Source organism: Pteropus vampyrus, unplaced genomic scaffold (assembly GCF_000151845.1).
Source record: "Pteropus vampyrus isolate Shadow unplaced genomic scaffold, Pvam_2.0 Scaffold144, whole genome shotgun sequence".
Taxonomy (NCBI): Eukaryota; Metazoa; Chordata; class Mammalia; order Chiroptera; family Pteropodidae; genus Pteropus; species Pteropus vampyrus.
This window is the reverse complement of record NW_011888925.1, coordinates 1,061,815-1,081,060: the sequence shown is the minus strand read 5'-3', so window position 1 is coordinate 1,081,060 and position 19,246 is coordinate 1,061,815. Positions and strand designations below refer to the sequence as shown.

General features: G+C 52.5%; 2 protein-coding genes across 4 annotated transcripts; both read left to right on the top strand.

The window, feature by feature from the left end:
* Window positions 1–239: 239 nt before the first annotated feature.
* Window positions 240–8,615, top strand: MTA2 (metastasis associated 1 family member 2). Of its 2 annotated transcripts, none has more exons than XM_011368630.2 (18): window positions 240–750; window positions 1,456–1,523; window positions 1,860–1,953; window positions 3,482–3,599; window positions 3,733–3,796; window positions 3,981–4,098; window positions 4,395–4,497; window positions 4,679–4,778; window positions 4,945–5,133; window positions 5,238–5,312; window positions 5,398–5,456; window positions 5,627–5,724; window positions 5,848–5,987; window positions 6,250–6,478; window positions 6,674–6,763; window positions 7,225–7,343; window positions 7,447–7,589; window positions 7,790–8,615. In XM_011368630.2, exons 1-18 carry the CDS (start codon window positions 723–725, stop codon window positions 7,953–7,955), a joined length of 2,001 nt encoding a protein of 666 aa, XP_011366932.1. In that variant the 5' UTR covers window positions 240–722; the 3' UTR covers window positions 7,956–8,615. The 2 variants fall into 2 exon arrangements, with proteins under 2 accessions (XP_011366932.1, XP_023391451.1); XM_023535683.1 differs by lacking the exon at window positions 240–750 and adding an exon at window positions 858–1,119.
* Window positions 8,616–10,159: 1,544 nt separating this feature from the next.
* TUT1 (terminal uridylyl transferase 1, U6 snRNA-specific) lies at window positions 10,160–19,100 on the top strand. Of its 2 annotated transcripts, none has more exons than XM_011368629.2 (9): window positions 10,160–10,386; window positions 11,681–11,871; window positions 14,225–14,540; window positions 14,719–14,819; window positions 15,851–16,320; window positions 16,916–17,025; window positions 17,144–17,254; window positions 17,441–17,533; window positions 17,908–19,100. In XM_011368629.2, the coding sequence occupies exons 1-9, from the start codon at window positions 10,305–10,307 to the stop codon at window positions 19,050–19,052; spliced, it is 2,619 nt and encodes an 872-aa protein (XP_011366931.1). In that variant the 5' UTR covers window positions 10,160–10,304; the 3' UTR covers window positions 19,053–19,100. The 2 variants fall into 2 exon arrangements, with proteins under 2 accessions (XP_011366931.1, XP_023391450.1); XM_023535682.1 differs by lacking the exon at window positions 10,160–10,386 and adding an exon at window positions 10,420–10,865.
* The last annotated feature ends 146 nt before the right edge of the window (window positions 19,101–19,246 follow it).

Sequence of the window (19,246 nt, the reverse complement as noted above, 5' to 3'; positions counted from 1 at the left end):
TTGGGGGTGGGGATGAAAGAAAAGAGCGCGGAAAGGGTGAGGGAGCGTAGACCATTCATGCAAATGTCAGGCAAAGCCGCTTGCAAATAACCCGGCGAAGCGCACAGGCGCGCTCCTCTCCCGGGCGGTAGGCGGAGAGGCAGGGCTCGGGCAAGGAGAGAGTTAAGCTCAACTCCTCCCGGCGTCGGAGGCGGGGCCGAGCTGCAGCGGAAATAACCGAGCGCGGGGCCGCGGTTGGCCGGAGGGAGCCGAACCGCTTCCGGAAGTGGCCGATCTGTGGGGTCTCTCTCTCCGACCCGAGCCGAGCGCCGGGCCTTGTTCTCCGGATCGGCCGAAGGTGTTCCGGAAGGAGGCGAACCCCGAGGCGGGCAGGGCCAGCCGTCTCCGCCGCCGACAGAGCCCAACGTCTGCTGGGGCTTTGAGAGGGTGGGGGACTCCAGAGCCTGGCTCCGGGCCGTCGGGAGCCGAACTCGTTCCGGAAGGAGCCGAGGAGACCGGCGCCGGCCTCGGCGTCCCGGGTGTGAGGCGGTGGCAGCCGCGGCGACAGCGCGGGCCGGGATGAACCGCGACGGCTGAGGCGGCGGAGGTGCCGGCTGCGTGGGCCCGACCGAGACTTCCGTGAAGCGCCAGCCCCGCGCTCCGGGCTTCGCCTCGAGCTGAGCTCTGCCCCCTCGAGCCTCCAGGTCCCCTTTGTGCGCCCGGAGGAGGCGGCGGGAACGGCCATGGCGGCCAACATGTACCGGGTGGGGGGTGAGTACCGGGCGCAGGGGCTGCGGGGCCCGGGGCGGGAGAGCCTGGGGGCCGGGACCTGAGAGGCTCGGCCCCCGGCGGCGTGGTTCCGAGCGCGGACCGGAACCGGAACCGGGGAGCGAGGGTGCGGGAACCGCGACGCGACCGGGCGCCGAGGCTCCCGGAGAGCTGGGGGCAGCCCCGACGGCACTCACGGGGCTGCATCTGTGGTCCCCTGGGTCGGGGAGCGGGACTTGGGAAAGTGGTTCCGAAGGAGCTGACAGACAGGCAGGGGGCGCGAAGGGTTAGGGCGACCGCTTTGCCACTTGAAGGGGAGCCACCGGGAGGTGTCCTTTCCCCAGGCGTTATTGTGCGCCTCGGTTCGCAAAGGTAGGGGTCCTGCGCCAGTATGAGCAATTGCTCTCTCCGCTGAGACTGGGGTACAATCCCATCGCTGAGATGGAACTGCGGGGGAAACCCCTGCTTCTTGTTTCTTAAGGCTCACTTTTGAGTGAAGGATCTGATTTCAGAATTAGGTGGTCAGGGGTGGGGGGCATCCCCTCTTTTCTCTTCATCTCTCCACTTCCCCATTTTAGCGTCCTCTCTGCCTGGACCCTGATCTCATTTGGGCCCACCCAGGCCTCCTTTCTCTCCTCCTACCCTGGTACTCTGGCTCTCCGAGCTCCTGGTCTGATCTTCCCGGTTCTTCCCCACCCCCTCCTACAGATTACGTCTATTTTGAGAACTCGTCCAGCAATCCTTACCTGGTTAGACGGATTGAGGAGCTCAACAAGGTGAGTGGAGCAGAGTCTCCCCAACCCCCCTTCCCCAAAGTAGTCTCAGTCTTCTGAGGTCTCTAACTTCAGGTGGAAGAGAGAGGGACAGAGAGAGAGGACTCTATCATTCTTTCGGTGTGTTGAGGAAAGGCTACCGAGAGCTTAGTGGGAACTTTACTGTTCTCTCTCTTGTGGGCTAAAGAAAGAGATTTGGAAGTCAGTCCTTAAATACGTCTCATTCATAATTTCTTGGGTTTTTCTACATCCCATAGAAACTTATTGTTGTTAGTCTCTTCCTTCTGCGTTTCTACATTCAAATGACCAATTCTCAATGCTCTTTTTCCCCCCTCTTAGACTGCAAATGGAAATGTGGAGGCAAAGGTCGTGTGCCTTTTCCGGCGGAGGGACATTTCTAGTAGCCTCAACAGCCTGGCTGATAGTAATGCCAGTGAGTGTCTTTGTACCCCCACCTTACCCTCTGTCCCCCCTTTCCTCCCCTTCCCCACGTTCTGAGTCCTGGGCCTGTCCCTGCAGGAGTTTCTCCTGGTAGCATGCCCAAGGCAGGGGTGTGAGTTTGGGGGTGGTAAATGTTTGGTCTGCGGAGGGAGGCCTGTTTTTACACGTTGGTTGGAAGCAGGGGAAAGAGACTATGATAAGGAGAGCCAGAGTTTGGCTTAATGCATGAGTGTGGGTGAATGGTGTGTGTAAAAGAGGTAATAGTATTCAAAACAGAAGATGAGTTTTAGAGAAGCAGGACCCTTGGGGGACAGTTTCGTGTATGTTGGGACAATAGGTAGTGACTGGAGGTCAAGGTGAAGAGGAAGAGATTGTACTTAGAAGCCATGAGGTGATGCGAATACATTGAAGAGACGGAACAGGAAGAGAGGAAAGTTTTCTTGTACTTTTTCCTCTTTCTCTCCTCCGTTTTCCCCTTCACTCCGTTTTACGTCTTTCCCTTTTCCTGTTGCCCTGTTTTCTCCTTATACTTTCATCTTCTTTCAAAAAAATGTCCTTCTGTTTCCCTTAGTGTCCTTTTCTTTTCCTGCTTTGGCTTTTTTCCCCTCTTCCTCTTGTTCCTCATTCCTAAATTATTTTCCTTATTCCAGGATGCTTTGGACATGAAGGAGTTAAGGGGCCTACCAAGTTCTCTGGCCCTCTGGGGTTTTCAGCTCCATCTGGCAGGGGCTGACCTTGGCCTTGTCCAATCAGAAGGGGTGTGGGGGGTGTGGTCCCCCTTGCCTTAGCACAAGGTTTCCGGAGCACACAGGCGAGGGGCGGAGCTTGCTGCACCCCCCTTCTCCCTGAGGTTGGGAACAATGCACCAATGAGCCTGGGCCTGTGGCTCTTCTGCACCCCTCCCACTTTGATTGGCACCCAGCCAGGTTAACCCTTTCCACCAAGGTTTCAGGGCATGTTGCAGCTCCTGGGGGAGGAAGGTGTTGGCACTGGCTTGAGAGATACTGCCCTTGAAAGCCCCTCAAACAATTCTCCAAGTAGAAAGTGAGCAGTAGTTAGGGTGGCGTGTGATGGTTAAGAGCAGAGTCTCCTGAAATCTGAAAAGAGGAACTGGTAAACACAACCTCGTATGATGCTTTTTCATCTCACTGAGTTTCCGGACCTCAGGCTGGTTTAACAAGAAAGAGACAGGTGCGACGTTCTTTCTGGGTCTGGTGTGGGCAGATTTGCGCTCTGTGAGTGGTGTCTGGGCATTGGCATCGGGTTTGGGATGCCCTTCTGTGGCATTCTTCGTCCTCTCAGCAGCTCTTTCCTAAGAGCAGTAGTGGTGGACAGTGGGAGCATCTCTGATGGGGGAGAGCGCTAAGTGCGAAGGCCGCTGGGTAAGGGCGAGCAAGGCAGGTGCCTGGGGAGTGTGAGAAAAACAGCTGAGACGGGAAGTTTCCCCCAAGCCAGAGTGTCCAAGGTGGCTTCTTTTTGGATTAGTTTCTGACTTGGTTTCTTTCTCTTTAATCTCCCAGGGGAGTTTGAGGAGGAATCAAAGCAGCCAGGGGTATCGGAGCAGCAGCGACATCAACTGAAGCACCGGGAGCTTTTCCTTTCTCGGCAGTTTGAGTCTTTACCAGCCACTCACATACGGTATGGGGCAATCAGGGTCACTGTGGCCAGCATGTACTTATCTGGAAGATGGAGAGGAGAGGGTGCTGTATTGGAGATGCTGTGGAGAGGGAATGACAAGCTCACCCAGGCGCTTCTGATCCTTTTCCTGTAGGGGAAAATGCAGTGTGACTCTCTTGAATGAGACAGATATCTTGAGCCAGTACCTGGAAAAGGAGGTGAGAAAGAGGTGTCGGGGGGAAAAGGGAGGAGGTGGGTATTGCTCCCAAAGGCAAGAGGAAAGTAAGACTGTGATGAGGTGCAAGTCGACAGACTGCCTGTCTTGAGAACTCTGGGTGCACCCCACTGCCCCCCGTCTTTGAGGACTGCTGCCCTGTTAACCTTCTCTCTTCCCATCTCCAGGACTGCTTTTTTTACTCGCTGGTGTTTGACCCTGTGCAGAAGACCCTTCTAGCTGATCAGGGGGAAATCCGAGTTGGTTGCAAGTACCAAGCTGAGATCCCAGATCGCCTGGCAGAGGGTAAGCAACAGGAGAGACTGTATGGCTTCCGGGTTATCTAACATCAGTCTCTGTGAGTCATGTGCCCTGGAGTTGGATGGTACAGTCTGCATGGTTCTGCGCTGTGACCCTGACAGAATACGACCTCAGGAACCTGAGAAGGGCAGGTGGGCAGAGCTGGGAAGAGAAGTCTGAGAGTCGAGGTGGCTGATAGGATCCAATCAAGAGATGAGGAGGGACAAGGTGCTGTTTGAATGTCAAGACACCTACTGTTCCTCCGTCCCCCTCCCTGATGATGCCGTTGCCCTGTTCCCCAGGGGAATCTGATAACCGGAACCAACAGAAGATGGAGATGAAAGTCTGGGACCCAGACAACCCTCTCACAGACCGGCAGATTGATCAGTTTCTCGTGGTGGCCCGGTGAGGGGTGGGTGGATGGGGAAGTGGGCGGGGGGTGTGGACATAGTTCTGAGTCCCGTTCTTAGAGATGGGCATTATTTTTTTGGTGGCATGGGTGTTTTCCTTTTTTCTCACCTGGTTTAGTCCCTCAGCCCACTTGTGTTTTTCTCTTGCCCTCCTGACTTCTCAATCCCTCTCTTAGAGCGGTGGGGACCTTTGCGAGAGCCCTGGATTGTAGCAGCTCCATTCGGCAGCCAAGTCTGCACATGAGTGCAGCCGCTGCCTCCCGAGATATCACTCTGGTGAGCAAAGGTTGGTGGGTAGGTGGGCACGCTGCGCTTTCTGGGGATATGCAGAGCCTGGGGACAGGAGAGGAGGGTGTCTGAGGGAGCGGGTACGTTTAGAGAGCCGCAGGGGAGCGTGCTGAGCGTTTCAGGTCATCAGCATTGTTTCCCATCTCCCCTGTAGTTTCATGCAATGGATACGTTGCAAAGGAACGGCTATGATCTGGCAAAGGCCATGTCGACCCTGGTGCCCCAGGGGGGCCCGGTGCTGTGTCGGGATGAGATGGAGGAGTGGTCTGCCTCGGAGGCCATGCTTTTTGAGGAGGCCCTGGAGAAGTACGGGAAGGATTTCAATGATATTCGCCAAGACTTTGTAAGTGGCTAAGGCTAGGGGAAGAGGTGGACGAGGTGTCAGGCGGGAGAACCAGGACCTAGGGCCAGGTGCTCGCTCATGCTTCTTCCCTCTGCCCTCCTTAGCTACCCTGGAAGTCACTTGCCAGCATAGTCCAGTTTTATTACATGTGGAAAACTACAGACCGCTACATTCAGCAGGTACAGTCTGGGCTAGGGAGGCTGGACAAGAGGGCTCCGACGTCTCCCGGCTGAGATGCTCTGATCCTTCTCTTTCTTTCTGCAGAAGAGATTGAAAGCTGCCGAAGCAGACAGCAAACTGAAACAGGTCTACATCCCCACCTAGTAAGTGTGTTGGGTGGAGAGGCTGGCGTGTTTTCCTTTTCTTCCCCCAACCTGTGCTTTCCTCAGTGATGAGGGATGGGCAGGGGGCAGGGCACATTATCATAGAGAAGGTGGAAATGGATTCTTTTCCTTGAATTCTTTCCTTTTCTCCCCACTCCTTCCCCTGTTAGCACCAAACCAAATCCTAACCAGATCATCTCCGTGGGCTCAAAACCTGGCATGAATGGGGCCGGGTTCCAGAAGGGCCTGACTTGCGAGAGCTGCCACAGTGAGTTCCAGGAAGGGACAGGGACACTGGGGGTGGGTGAGAGGCCTTCTCTGGCCCATGAACCTGAGGAGCTCAAGTGGCCTGTTCTTCCCTGGCCTCCAATTCCTCTCCACGTTCCTCTAGCCACACAGTCTGCCCAGTGGTACGCCTGGGGCCCACCCAACATGCAGTGCCGCCTCTGTGCTTCCTGTTGGATCTACTGGAAGAAGTATGGGGGACTGAAGACCCCAACCCAGCTTGAGGGGGCTGCTCGGGGCACAACAGTAAGGATCAATGGGGACAAGGAGGGGGCGAGCAGTGAGCGTGTCGACGAGAGCTTTAGGTGAAGGCCAGAACACCCAACTCCGTATATGGTGATGGTTTGGCGTGTGTTTGGGGCGAGGAGTTTGATTGTGGTTCAGGGGCATGGCAGGTCGGGATGGCAGTAGAGAGATGAGTCAGAAAAATTGTTCTCTGCAAAGAATGGAAGAAAGAAAGGAGCCTCAATGTCCGTCTGCGTTTTCCCTTTTTCCTGTGTCCTTCCAGGAGCCACACTCGAGGGGTCATTTGTCCAGACCTGAAGCCCAAAGTCTCTCCCCCTATACGACCAGCGCCAACCGGGCCAAGCTGCTGGCTAAGAACAGGCAAACATTCCTGCTCCAGACCACGAAGCTGACCCGTCTTGCCAGACGCATGTGCAGGGACCTGTTACAGCCGAGGAGGGCCGCCCGACGACCCTATGCCCCTATCAATGCCAATGCCATCAAGGCAGAGTGTAAGGGCAGGGGTGCTAGGGCTAGTGGCAGGTTCGGGGTTGCCCTGGCCAGAGACCGGTGTTTTATCTGGATGTTTAAGTGACAGTAGGGATAGTAGGCCACAGGGGTTTGTTAAGAAATTAGACGTGGCTCCTGGCCCCAGGAGAGGCCTGAATAGCGAAGCCCCTTTAAGAGCTTTCATCTTCGTTCTCCAGGCTCCATTCGACTTCCTAAGGCTTCCAAGACTCCACTGAAGATTCACCCTCTGGTGCGGTTGCCCCTGGCAACTATCGTCAAAGATCTGGGTATGGGTTGGGGCACCAGATTGTGGGTATGGGGCGGGTGGAGGATGGGCGCTGTGGGCTCTCAGTCCTTTTACTATCAAAACCTTTTCTCCCCTGCTTTTTTCTTTCCCATTCAGTCCTAAGAGGTTCAGTCTAACAAATTATACTGTTGTAGGTTAACAGTGTTTTCTCATAAGCTCTTCAGTGTGAGTACTGATTTGACAAGATCACACTCCTGTGTGATTATTGAGATACTAGTTAAGTTTTTGAGGATTCAAAAGCTATATTTGGAACTTTGACTACGTGAGAGGGGCCGATGTCCCTGGCCCCCGGTGTTGTTCAAGGGTTAACTGTACTGCGTACTGGTAATTGCTTGTCAGACTCCTGCCCCATCACTACTTTTGGGGATGCCCGGGGAAACTGCATAGAGAAAAGAAAGTATGAAAGTTCTCCAAGTTTTGTTTTCTCATTTTTCCTGGCAGTGGCCCAGGCACCTCTGAAACCAAAAACACCTCGGGGTACCAAGACGCCGATCAACAGAAACCAGCTGACCCAGAACCGGGGCCTGGGGGGCATTATGGTGAAACGGGCCTATGAGACTGTGAGTTGACAGACTGGAGTGAGCCAAGCTGAGTTGGGTGGGCTTTCATTTCTGTTAGGAGCCTGAGAGAGTCCCTCTCGTTGTGTTGCCCTACCCTTTCCAGATGGTAGGAGTCCCCTTTTCTGCCAATGGAAGGCCTCTGGCCTCAGGGATTCGCTCAAGCTCACAGCCCGCCGCCAAGCGACAGAAACTAAACCCAGCTGATGCCCCCAATCCTGTGGTGTTTGTGGCCACAAAAGATACCAGGTACGGAGCCCACTGTGGGAGCAGCTGAGAGGTTGACAACGCAGTTTGGCGGGTGCGGGAAATAGGGTTTCTGACAAGACCAGCTCCCAGGAGACTGGGTGCAGGGTGGGGATGCCAGAAAAGAAAGGGCCAGGAGAATTGCAGTGTGGAATTCTTCTCGAGAATCTTATCCTTCTTGATTCCCCTCTTTTCCCGGCCAGGGCCCTGCGGAAGGCTCTGACCCACCTGGAAATGCGGCGAGCTGCCCGCAGGCCCAACTTGCCCCTGAAGGTGAAGCCACCGCTGATTGCAGTGCGGCCCCCAGTTCCTCTACCTGCACCCTCACATCCTGCCAGCACCAATGAGCCCATTGTCCTGGAGGATTGAGCAGCTGTGGGGAAGGGAGGTGGGCTGAAAGCTAGAGGGTGGGTGCCCAGGGCACCCGAGTTCTCTTCCTTCTAGTATAAAGGGACTGAGGAGTGAGGGAGGGAGCAAGTGTGTGTCCTTGAAGGGGTTGGGCGCCCTCTGGTGTTACCACTTCAAGGCTTGTCCCCTTCCCATGTTTCCCCATGCCTGGTGATGGAAGGCAGACTGCAGGAACTTGGCCCACTGTGGGAACCTAGCCTGTTTTGGGGGGTAGGACCCACAGTTGTCTTGGACAGTTTTAGGGGGAGGGTTTTTTAATTTTTTAAAAATTTTGCCTCCCTTTGTGAAAGGGGATGGGGGAGGGGAAGAGTAAACATCAGGTGGTGGTACCTGTTTGGGGGAGGGGGGTGTGCACTGCCATGACTGCCATGTCTATCCTTTTTTTTTTTTTTTTTTTCTAATTGGGGGTTTCTCTTCCTGTTTGGTGTCCTTAGGAAACTAAGGAGTTTTGAGGCCCCTAAGCTGGCATCAACCCCAGCCCATGCTCGCTATTTCCTTCCCTTATCCCCTCTGCCTTTTGTACGCCAATTCTCAGAAATAAAGAACTTTTTGTCCATTTTTTTAACCTTGGATTCTGTAATTGGTTCTTATAGTAACAAATAAAAAGCTGTTTTCTTCAGCTCCTCCTGGTTTAACTGTTTTCTGCCTTGGGGGGGTGTGTGTGTGGGGGGGGCGGGGTGTCTTCAATTGGGAAAATATAAGGACAAAGGACAATAAAGTACAGATGGGTCTTGCCCTGGGAACAGCATTATGAGATATGCAGCCTGTTCCATCTAGATTTTTTTTTTTTTTTTTTGGCTACGGTGAATTTTATTATAACAAGCTTGGGCTCCCTAAGCCCCCTGGTTAGCTCATGGGGCCCAAACTGCTCCCCAGTTTCCTGTGGTGCTGAATACCATCTTGGTGCAGGTTCATTCAAAGTAGTTGGGATGAGCTGGTTCTCTGGGTGGCACACCTCCATAGGTAGAGGGTATGTGTGATTATGTTTCTCTATTTCCCAACTCTTAATCCCCTCTCCCTTAGGGAATTCTTGGAGTTGCTAGAGGCCAGGGCAAGACACAGCCCACCTTTAGGGGTACTGCAGGATTGTAACCACCTAGCTACGTGCTGCTTCATGGGTCCCCAATACCAGCCTCAGCAACTGCCTTAATATTAGGGTCCATTCAGGCAGTTTCCTACCTTTTCAGGTTTGGGAAACAGATGACACACCTGAGCTAGGCCCAGCAGAAGCATCTTAGGAGAGAACAAGTCTATTATGTGCTCCTTGGGCACTTCCTTTAGAAATGTGGAACGGCTTCAGCAGTTGTGACTTGCTTGAGGTTACAGACCTTGTGAAGTCTGCCTTAAGTCCATTGCTCTTTCCACAGTCTATAGCTGTGAGCTGATAACCACAGCAAGAGCTGCTTAGCCCATCTGTCAGTCCTCTCTGTCTCATTGTCCCAGTCCCTAGGACCTCCTCAGCTCCCTTACTCTCCCGAGCTGACGCCTGTAGTGTCAGGGTGAACTGACCACTATACCAGTCCGGGGAAAAGTAGAACTTTCCTCTCCAATGTCTTAACACAGTTGCCACCATAGTAGATTCCGTCGCATTCCTTAAAGTGGGCGGATGGCTCTGGAGCCTCGTGAGTGCACTTCACGAAGCCCATTATTGCGGAAGGAAAGCTCGGCTCACCCGGCCCGCAGTGATCTGGCTGTGGCCCCTTAGGAGGTGACCGGTGGGGGCAAAGCTCTCCAACAAGGGTTGGGAAGCGGTCGCAGAACACCCATTTGTGAGGAGGACCGAGGGCAGAGGGAGAGGGTAACACCCCTGAGGAGGTTGGGAGTCCAGGGACAGCCCTGGGCTTCGTGGAGGCTGCTCATCCTCCGCCTTTATTCGCTAAGTAAACGTGGAGTTGAGGATACAGTCGCGCGGGTCTGTACTGCCTCTTGAAACGGAACAGCCTTCCCGCGACCACCTGCGACGAAACGTCTGGCTGTCAACCCGGCGCACGCCTTTGTGACTGCTGTTATGAATATTCACAATTCTTTGGGCCAATCAGCGCCTGCACAGCTCAGCACACCAATCGGCTTGCCGCATAAGGATAAGCATCGTAGACAGGCTTTTGCTGAAGCCCTCAGAGCCTTAACACGTGAAACGGAACTCTGAGTTGAAGGAACCTGGTTTCCGGAGGAGTGTTGCCCGCGCGATTAGCCGTTTTACGTCACTTCCTTCTGAACCGGCGGAAGTTGTTCCGAGCGCGTTGCGTTCTGGAAGAGTGAGTGCCGGTGGTGGCAGAAGTGGTTGCATTTGGTCGGTACCGGGGAGTCGCGATGGCGGCGGTGGATTCAGATGTCGAATCGCTGCCCCGTGGGGGTTTCCGCTGCCGCCTCTGCCACATCACTACAGCCAACCGTAAGCGGTGGCTAGTGTTGGGGGGGAGTGGTTGTTGGCTTTCATCTTTGGGTCCTAGCGAAAGTTAGGGTTACAGGTCGTAGGTCTTGTCAAGTGGGTTGACAGAGTCACCTGCCTTTCCGTTTTCACTCCGCCCGTCCCAAGGGATTAGAGAGTGGAGAAAGTCCCATCACCTTACACCCCTCCTTCCTAGGATCTGAAATCTCCACGACGAAGGTTTCATTACTTTATTCTCTCTTTAACTGTCACATATTGAACATCCCTTTTGTGCCTGGTACTCTGCTGGGCTCAAGAGTGGGGAGAGCGGATTCAGAGAAGGAGCTCACCATCTAGAGGTGAAGACAATTTCAGTGCTCTATAGATATGTTTGGGGAGCTGTGGGATCACAGACGAGGTAGTAATTTAAGTCAGGGAAACCCTCTGAAGGACGTACCCAAAGGCAGAGACGGGTGAAGTAGCATGGCATGCAGGACTGGAAGGTGGGTTTGGAAAACTTGGCAAGATCCTTGTATGACAGTCAGTGCAGGGGACTCAGTGAAACCTCAGATTTCACTTTTGAAGTCTGGAATCATGCTATTCCCTAAACAGGATCTCCCATTCTTCTTTCCCTTTATGAACGGCACTACTGCTGTTTGTCCAGGTGGACCTGCCAGAAATCCAGGATAGTCTCCCCAGGCCACACATAGACATTGTTGACATCAAGCAGCTGACTCAAAATGTAATCGGAATGAAAATGGCAGCTAAACTTTTCCTATATTCACCATGTATCAGACTCTTTGCCAGGTGCTATATATGAATAATACCTTTTTGTTATATACTATTATTATCTCATATCTGAGGAAACTGATGCACAGAGATTAAGTAAGTTGCCCAAGATCTCGCACAGCTTGATAGAGCTGGCATTTGAACTTGGGCAGTGTGTCTTTAGATCTTGCACTTGCAATCTTTTTACTCAGAGATGATGCATGGGAAATAGTATAGCATCCTGGTACATTTAGTTCTATATATGACTTGGATAGCTTACCTGTTAATTTGTTTACAATATGCAGGTCTCGCTCTACCTAGCACTTAGAGTGTAGTCAATTCTCTTGGGAACCACTTAGAATGTACTATACCCATGGCCAGATGGACAAGAGAGGAAAGTGAAAGGAGCCAGGACTTTGTTTATTCAAAGGTCACACTGTCTATAGCTGGAATTATCAGCAGGATTTAGATATGCAGAGAACAAAGTCAGGGCAGGTACATCGAAGAGTGATTGTTTTTTTTTTTTTTCCCCTCACATTTGTCTTTGCAGGACCCAGCCTAGATGCCCACTTGGGAGGCAGGAAGCACCGGCATCTGGTAGAACTACGAGCTGCCCGAAAGGCCCAGGGACTTCGAAGTGTGTTTGTCAGTGGCTTTCCCCAGAATGTGGATTCTACTGAGCTCTCTGAGTACTTCCAGGCATTTGGACCTGTGGCCAGTGTCGTCATGGATAAGGACAAGGTAGAGTGAATGGCTCTGGGGGTACAGAAATGAGTCAGGTGCGCCACATTCCAAACGAAATGAGAGAGAAACCAGGAGTCTGTTTTTGGCTGGTTCCTAATTTGGCTTGTCTATGGTGGAGACTATAGTATGTGGACTAGTCCAGCTTTGTGAGCATCCCCCAACTTGAATTTTCTCAGTTCGTCAGAGTTAGTCACTGAGGGACTTGTTGGTCATTTATTTATCCACTCAATCTTTTATTTGCCAAATATTTTATTTGCCATCTGCTAACTTTGTACTAGGCCCTGTGCTTAGAGCTGCGTTCTGAGTAGTGAGTAGGATCGACATGGCCCCGCTCACACAAGGCTTACAGTCTAGTGGAGAAAGTCAACAGTTAAATGAGTAATTACAGTGAAGTAGGTGCTTTAAAACCACACCCTTGGGAGACTTATCCTAACCCCACAAGAGACTTGTTCTTAAACCAGCGAGAAGTTTATTAACATACTGAGAGGTACTGAGGTTATCTGGTTAGAACACGCTGTCCTCAAACAAGCTTGTTCTTTGCGGTCCTTTCTGTCTTGCTTCCATGCAGACTTTTGTCAGTGTCTCTTTAGTCCCTTGGGAAAAGTTCAGTGTTGCCGCGCTGTGTTCTGTGATCATATATCTCTGTTCCCAGGCTGCACTCTTGTTATGTAGGTGTGGTTAGGGCATCCCAAATCTCCTTAGCATTCTAGGTCTCCTTTTAGGATGGGGTGGGGTCTGTTTTTCTCGGGGATTGCATTCAGCAGCTGACCCGCAATATTTTAAACAAAAGGGGTTCAATCGTTCCCTTATAACAAGAGATCCAGACCTGGGAAGTCTAGGGTTTTACTGTATTCCTGCTCTGTCATTATTGGCACGTGGCTCTTACTTCATAGATGTGATAATGTCACTTCCATATCTTGGGCCAGGAAGAAGGGGCAGGTCGAAGGGCCAAGTATAAAAGGCTAGTGCCAGTTGAGTCTGACTTCCCCGCTCCTCTGTATTTCCTGGGAAAATACCTTTTCCAGAGGCCTCTTTAGTAGACCTCTCCTGATAACAATAATGACAATAATTTTTATTGAGCAGTTATCATGCACCAGTTATGTGCTAAGTATTTTACAGACAGTATCTTATTTACTCTCCACGACATTTCTTTGAGGGAGCACATCACTGGGAAGTTGGAGATTTGGGGGTTTAAGCCTTTGCTTGGGAGGCAGTGACAAGTTACATAACTTCTCTGTGTTTTAGTTTCTTAATTTGTAAAATGTGAATGGCCTGTCTCGGAGGAGTCTTATGAGACTTAGAAATTGTTTATGTGAACTGCTTGGTTTAAAACAAGCCCTCAAGAAACTCTATGTGGGGTTGCTGGTATTGAGAGGAGAAAAATGGCTAGGATGCACACTTCGGAACCTTAATCCTACCCTCCCTGACGCCTTCTAAGGTGTTCTTGAGGGAAATATGTACACAAAGACGAGGGCAGGCAAAGGGACACCTAAGTTCCAATGGGGCTTTGGTCGCACACTTGGTGTTGAGTTGCAGTGTGGTGAGCCGTGTGATTTTTCAGAGTCAGAAGATTAATTTGGGCAGGTCCAAGTGGCTGCCTTTCTCTCTGGTTTCACGTTAGCAGGGTAGGAAGGGCACACCCTCTTTTATTTTCATTTGAAATCTGACTTATGCAACATAAAATTTATCCTTTTAAAGTGTACGATTCAGTTGTCGTTAGTATACAGTAGTCCCCCTTCTCTGTGGGGGAATGTTCCAGGACCTCCAGTAGATGCCCGAAACCGCAAATAGTACCGAACCTTAGATACAGAGTTGACCCTTGACCATCGTGGGGTTTAGGAATGCTGACTGTCCACGCAGTCGAAAATCTGCATGTAACTTAAGTTGGCCCTCTGCATACTCAGATGCCCAGTTGCCAGTTGACCCTTGAACAACGTGGGTTCGAACTGCGTGGGTCAATGGAGGAAAAATCCACGTTTAAGTGGGCCCACTCAGTGGAAATCCGCGGTGTTCAAGGGTCAACTGTACTGTTTTTCTCCTACACATACATATCTGTGATAAAGTTTAGTTTATAAATTAGGCACAGTCAGATTAACAACAGTAACTAATAATAAACAGTTATAATAACAGTTATGGTAATATACTGAAATAAAAACTTACGTGAATGTGGCATTATTAAGTAAAATAAAAGTGCTTTTCTAAATATATTCCCTGTTGTTACAGAAACAGCAAGCAAATTGTCCCAATTTATAGGGCGGTCCCCTTTTCAAAATTCTTGCCCACTGTCAGATCGTGTGTTTGGATTCGTGGTTGCAAAACCATCACCCTTGCCTCTGTTGTGGTTTGCCAGGGAGTGTTTGCCATCGTGGAGATGGGGGATGTGGGTGCCCAGGAAGCTGTCCTGTCACAGCCCCAGCATAGCCTGGGAGGACGTCGCCTGCGTGTCCGGCCACGGGAACAGAAAGAGTTCCAGAGCCCAGTCTCCAAATCCCCCAAAGGAGTGGCGCCTGACAGTCACCAGCTGGCCGCAGCACTAGCGGAGGTCCCAGACGTGGGGGCACAGATGGTTAAGCTGGTGGGGCTGAGGGAGTTGTCTGAGGCCGAGCGGCAGCTTCGGAGCCTCGTGGTGGCCCTGATGCAGGAGGTCTTCACAGAGTTCTTCCCCGGTGAGTCACCTCCCTCACCGACTGAGCCCACCCTGTCCTTCTCTGCCCCATGTCTGCATCCCCAGCCCTCAGTTAGAGGTGTGCATTCAGTTGCTCTTTCATCTCTGCACCCTCTTATGTTCTTCCACCCCTTAGTCCCCCAGTGTCTCCTGACCTTTATTCTCTGCTCGGCACCCAGGCTGTGTGGTCCATCCTTTTGGCTCTTCCATAAACAGCTTTGACGTCCATGGCTGTGATCTTGACCTCTTCCTGGATCTGGGTGACTTGGAAGAGCCGCAGGTGAGTGACCAGGGAGGCAGCTGGGAAGAGGCAGTGGGAACGGTCATGTGACTCTGGGCAAGCATGTTACGTCTCATCTGTTAAATGGGGATGATACGACCTGCCTGAAAGGGTTGTTGTAACTGGAGGAAAGTGAGCTTGGGTGTGTGTTAGATTGAATGGAAATGAATTGACATAAGATAATGGTATTTGTAACAAGAAAAAAAACATTTCAAAAAGGCACGTATACTATCTTATTTTGGCAAAAAAAATATAATAGGACATACAATAAGGTAATTTTGGGGTTATGTTTTTGCTTATCTATTTTCTGACATCGAATGTGTAGATTAGATGTAATGCTTTTGGAATAGGAAAAGGTCATTTTTTTTTTAAAGATAATTTTTTACATTGAAAAGACTAGAGTTTTAGGTTCACAGCAAAATTGAGCAGAAAGTATAAAGTTCCCATATATCTCCTGCCCCACAAAAAGGATTATTTTTAAAATTTCTTTGATCATTCTCTCTCTCCACACACACACACACACACACACTCTCTCTCTCTCTCTCTCTCTCTCTCTCACCTTCACCCCTTCGCCCCTTAACATTCCAGTTTGTGCACCTGAGCACCGCGGTGTTCTAGCGCGTAGGCACAGTACTGCTGTCAGGCTGAGGGCTTGTTCCACCGGTGCGAGCGGAGACCTTTCTACGTCTTTGATCCGCAGCCCATCCTCCAGTTTTGTTGGCCGCCTGACAATGGACTGTTGTGTTGTCTCTTTAGTCTTCTTCCATCGAGAATAGTTCCTCTGCCTTTTTTTGTCTTTCACACAATGACATTTTTGCGGAATACAGACCATTTATTTTATGGCATTAAAAGGTTATTTTTAATTTGAAAAAAAGTATTGTGAGGATTAAATGAGTTAATATGTATAAAGCCTTTAGGATAGGGCCTGGCACATAACAAGCAGTGAGTCACAGGTATATCTTGGGGACGGGAATGTTCCCTAGTTAGGGGACAGCAGGAGAGGCATTCACTCCGCTCATTTCCACCCACAGCCAGCCCCAAAGGCTCCGGAGTCGCCATCCCTGGACTCGGCCCTTGCATCCCCACTGGACCCTCAAGCCCTGGCCCGCACCTCAGCCTCCCCTCCAGACTCGCAGCCTCCAGCTTCTCCCCGAGACTTGGAAGCCCTGGACTTTGAAACGCCTTCCTCCTCCTTGGCACCCCAGACTCCGGACTCAGCCTTGGCCTCTGACACCCTTGCATCTCCCCAGTCCCTGCCTCCAGCCTCGCCACTGCAGGAGGACCAGGGAGATGGGGACCTGGGGAAGGCTCTGGAACTAGCAGAGGCCCTGAAGGGGGAGAAAACAGAGCAGGGAGCCATGCTGGAGCTGGTGGGATCCATTCTTCGGGGCTGTGTCCCTGGAGTGTACCGAGTCCAAACTGTGCCCTCTGCCCGACGCCCTGTGGTCAAGTTCTGCCATCGGCCTTCGGGTCTCCACGGTGACGTCTCCCTCAGTAACCGGTACCTTTGTTTAGGGGGGCGGTTGGGGAAGGCCAGCCGAGCATTCTGGGGTGGCTGAGGAGGGAGCCCCGTGTGGGGAGCTGCTGCACCTGCCGAGCCTCGAGGTTGTCCTTGTTTGGTCCCATCCTTCTTTCTGCCACTCGTCTCCTGCCTGGCTTCTATTTCAGTGTTTGTCAAATGTGTTTTTTTGTATACTATTTTTAAGGGATTTAGAAAAGAGTTCCACGGTCGAGTAAGTTTGGGAAGCGCTAAGTTAAACGCCGACAGGTTTCTCCCTTCCCTCCTCCCCCACTTCCTCTTTCTTCCCTTTTTCCCTCTACATCTCCTTTCCTTCCTTTCTCCCTCCCTTCCTGTCTGTGTTTCTTTGCCCACTGAAGGCTCTGAGCAGTCTTATAACAACGTCTGAGACGGGCATACAGGAGGTAGTGTTCTTTGCACACCCTCTCACAAGACCAGTGTGTCAGCGGACACTTTGGAAATCTTCTCTTGGCTTTATTCCAGCTGGCCCCCATTACACAGGTCTGGAAGAAGAACTGAGGGCGATAGCTTTAGAGGGTTCCTGAGCCCTAATATCCTTGTCTCATTTGCGTTCCAGGCTGGCCCTGCATAACTCCCGCTTCCTGAGCCTGTGCTCTGAGCTGGATGGGCGCGTGCGGCCCCTCGTGTACACCGTCCGCTGCTGGGCTCAGGGTCGAGGGCTATCAGGTGAGAGTCGGGACAGACCTGGGGCTGAGCTGGTGTTGGGGCAAAGGAGAAGGGGAGGCAGGTACAGGAACCAGGGCTGAGAAGAACTCCGATCTAACTGGAATTGTTATTTACCCAGGGAGTGGCCCCCTTCTCAATAACTACGCCCTGACCTTGCTCGTGATCTATTTCCTTCAGACCAGGGAACCTCCTGTGTTGCCCACTGTGTCCCAGCTCACCCAGAAAGCAGGTACAGCAAGCCGGCCTCCTCCCTACCCTCCCTGCCTCATTAGCCTCATCTCTCCTCACCTCACTTAGACACGCCAGGCTACCTGGGAATGAGATCTCTGCTACCACCCCCATTTCTACCCTCCCCCGTCCTTTCTCCCTCGTCTTTCTGCTTCCAGGCTGACCCTTACCTTTGTTACTTTCATAGGTGAGGGCGAACAAGTGGAGGTTGACGGCTGGGACTGTAGTTTCCCCAGGGATGCCTCGAGACTGGAGCCCAGCACCAATAAGGAGTCCCTGAGTGAGTGTGGGGAGCCCCCAGAGGACTGATAACTGATGTTACTCACAGCAGTAGATGACATACATCCCACAGTAACTGTGTGCTGGGCGTGCTGCTCACAGCAGCCTCAGGGGACAGCCGGTGTCATCATTGCCATTTCGCAGATGAAGAAACCGCACTTTGGAGTGGCTAGCATGGGGAACGAGCAGCCTCCGGGAAATGACGTTGGCTGCGGGCACAGAGAGAGCTTGGCCTCACAATCATAGGGGTCAGAGGGGCCTGTTCTGAGCCACTTGGAAAAAGAAGGTCCTGCTGAGGGAATGGCTCGGGTTCAGGGCCTGTCTCAGTTCTGGCCTCTAAGCGATGCCTTTTCCTTGGCCTTCCTCCTCCTCCAGGTTCCCTACTAGCCCAGTTCTTCTCCTGTGTCTCTTGCTGGGATCTTCGTGGCTCACTGCTGTCCCTGCGGGAGGGTCAGGCACTGCCTGTGGCCGGGGGCCTGCCCTCTAATCTCTGGGAAGGTCTCCGCCTTGGCCCCATGAATCTCCAGGACCCCTTTGACCTGAGTCACAACGTGGCAGCCAACGTCACCAGCCGGGTAGCCGGGCGGCTACAGAACTGTTGCCGAGCGGCCGCCAATTACTGCCGGAGCCTCCAGTACCAGCACCGATCCTCCCGAGGTCGAGACTGGGGGCTGCTCCCCCTTCTGCAGCCCAGCTCCCCTAGCTCCCTGCTGTCTGCAACACCCATCCCCTTACCCCCTGCCCCCTTCACCCAGCTCACGGCTGCCCTGGTCCAGGTGTTAAGGGAAGCACTGGGATGCCATATAGAACAAGGAACCAAGAGACTGCGGTCAGAGGGAGGCGGAATGGGGAATTCTCCTCAGGGAGGGTCAAGCAAAAGATTGAAGCTAGATGCACAGAAAGCAAGCAGTGAGGAGGGGAAGGAGGAGCAGCAGGCATGTGCAGGGGACCACAGTGAAGACGGGGTGGAAGAAATGGTTATAGAAGTTGGAGAGACCGTGCAGGACTGGGCCATGCAGAGCCCTGGGCAGCCAGGGGAACCTCCCCTGACCACTGGGAAGCCTCTGGCCACCGGAGAAGAGCAGTCAGGCCCTGCAGCGCTGACAGAGCAGGGGCCCAAAGGACCCGAGGCAGCCCGAGAAGGGCCCCAGGGTGAGACAAGTAAGGGGGCGTCGCTCTCAGTGAGCTGGCGCTGTGCCTTGTGGCACCGAGTATGGCAGGGGCGGCGGCGTGCCCGGAGGCGCTTGCAGCAGCAAACCAAGGAAGGCGGTGGAGGCAGTGCCGCCAGAGGGGTAGAGTGGCTGGCGACTGAGGCTCGGGTCACCCAGGAGCTGAGAGGACTGAGCAGTGCTGAGCAGAGGCCAGAGACTGAGCCACTCCTGACCTTCGTGGCATCTGCCTCCCAGGCCGACCAGTCTCTCACTGTGACCCCACTCCAGGATTCCCAAAGCCTGTTCCCTGATCTCTATCACTTCTTACAGGTTTTCCTCCCTCAAGCACTTCGAAATCTCCTCAAGTGAGGCCAGGAACCCTAAAGGGCAATAAAGCTGCTAGTTTAATAAACACTATGGTTTTCTCTAATTTCCACCTGGTAACCTTCCACCCAGTACTTCCGCTCCCCAGGCCTTAATGCGGCCTTCTTAGAGGTGCCTTCTCTGGCCGCCCTAAAATAGTTCTCAGCCTGTTTCCTTCCTACCACGTATCACAACGGCAG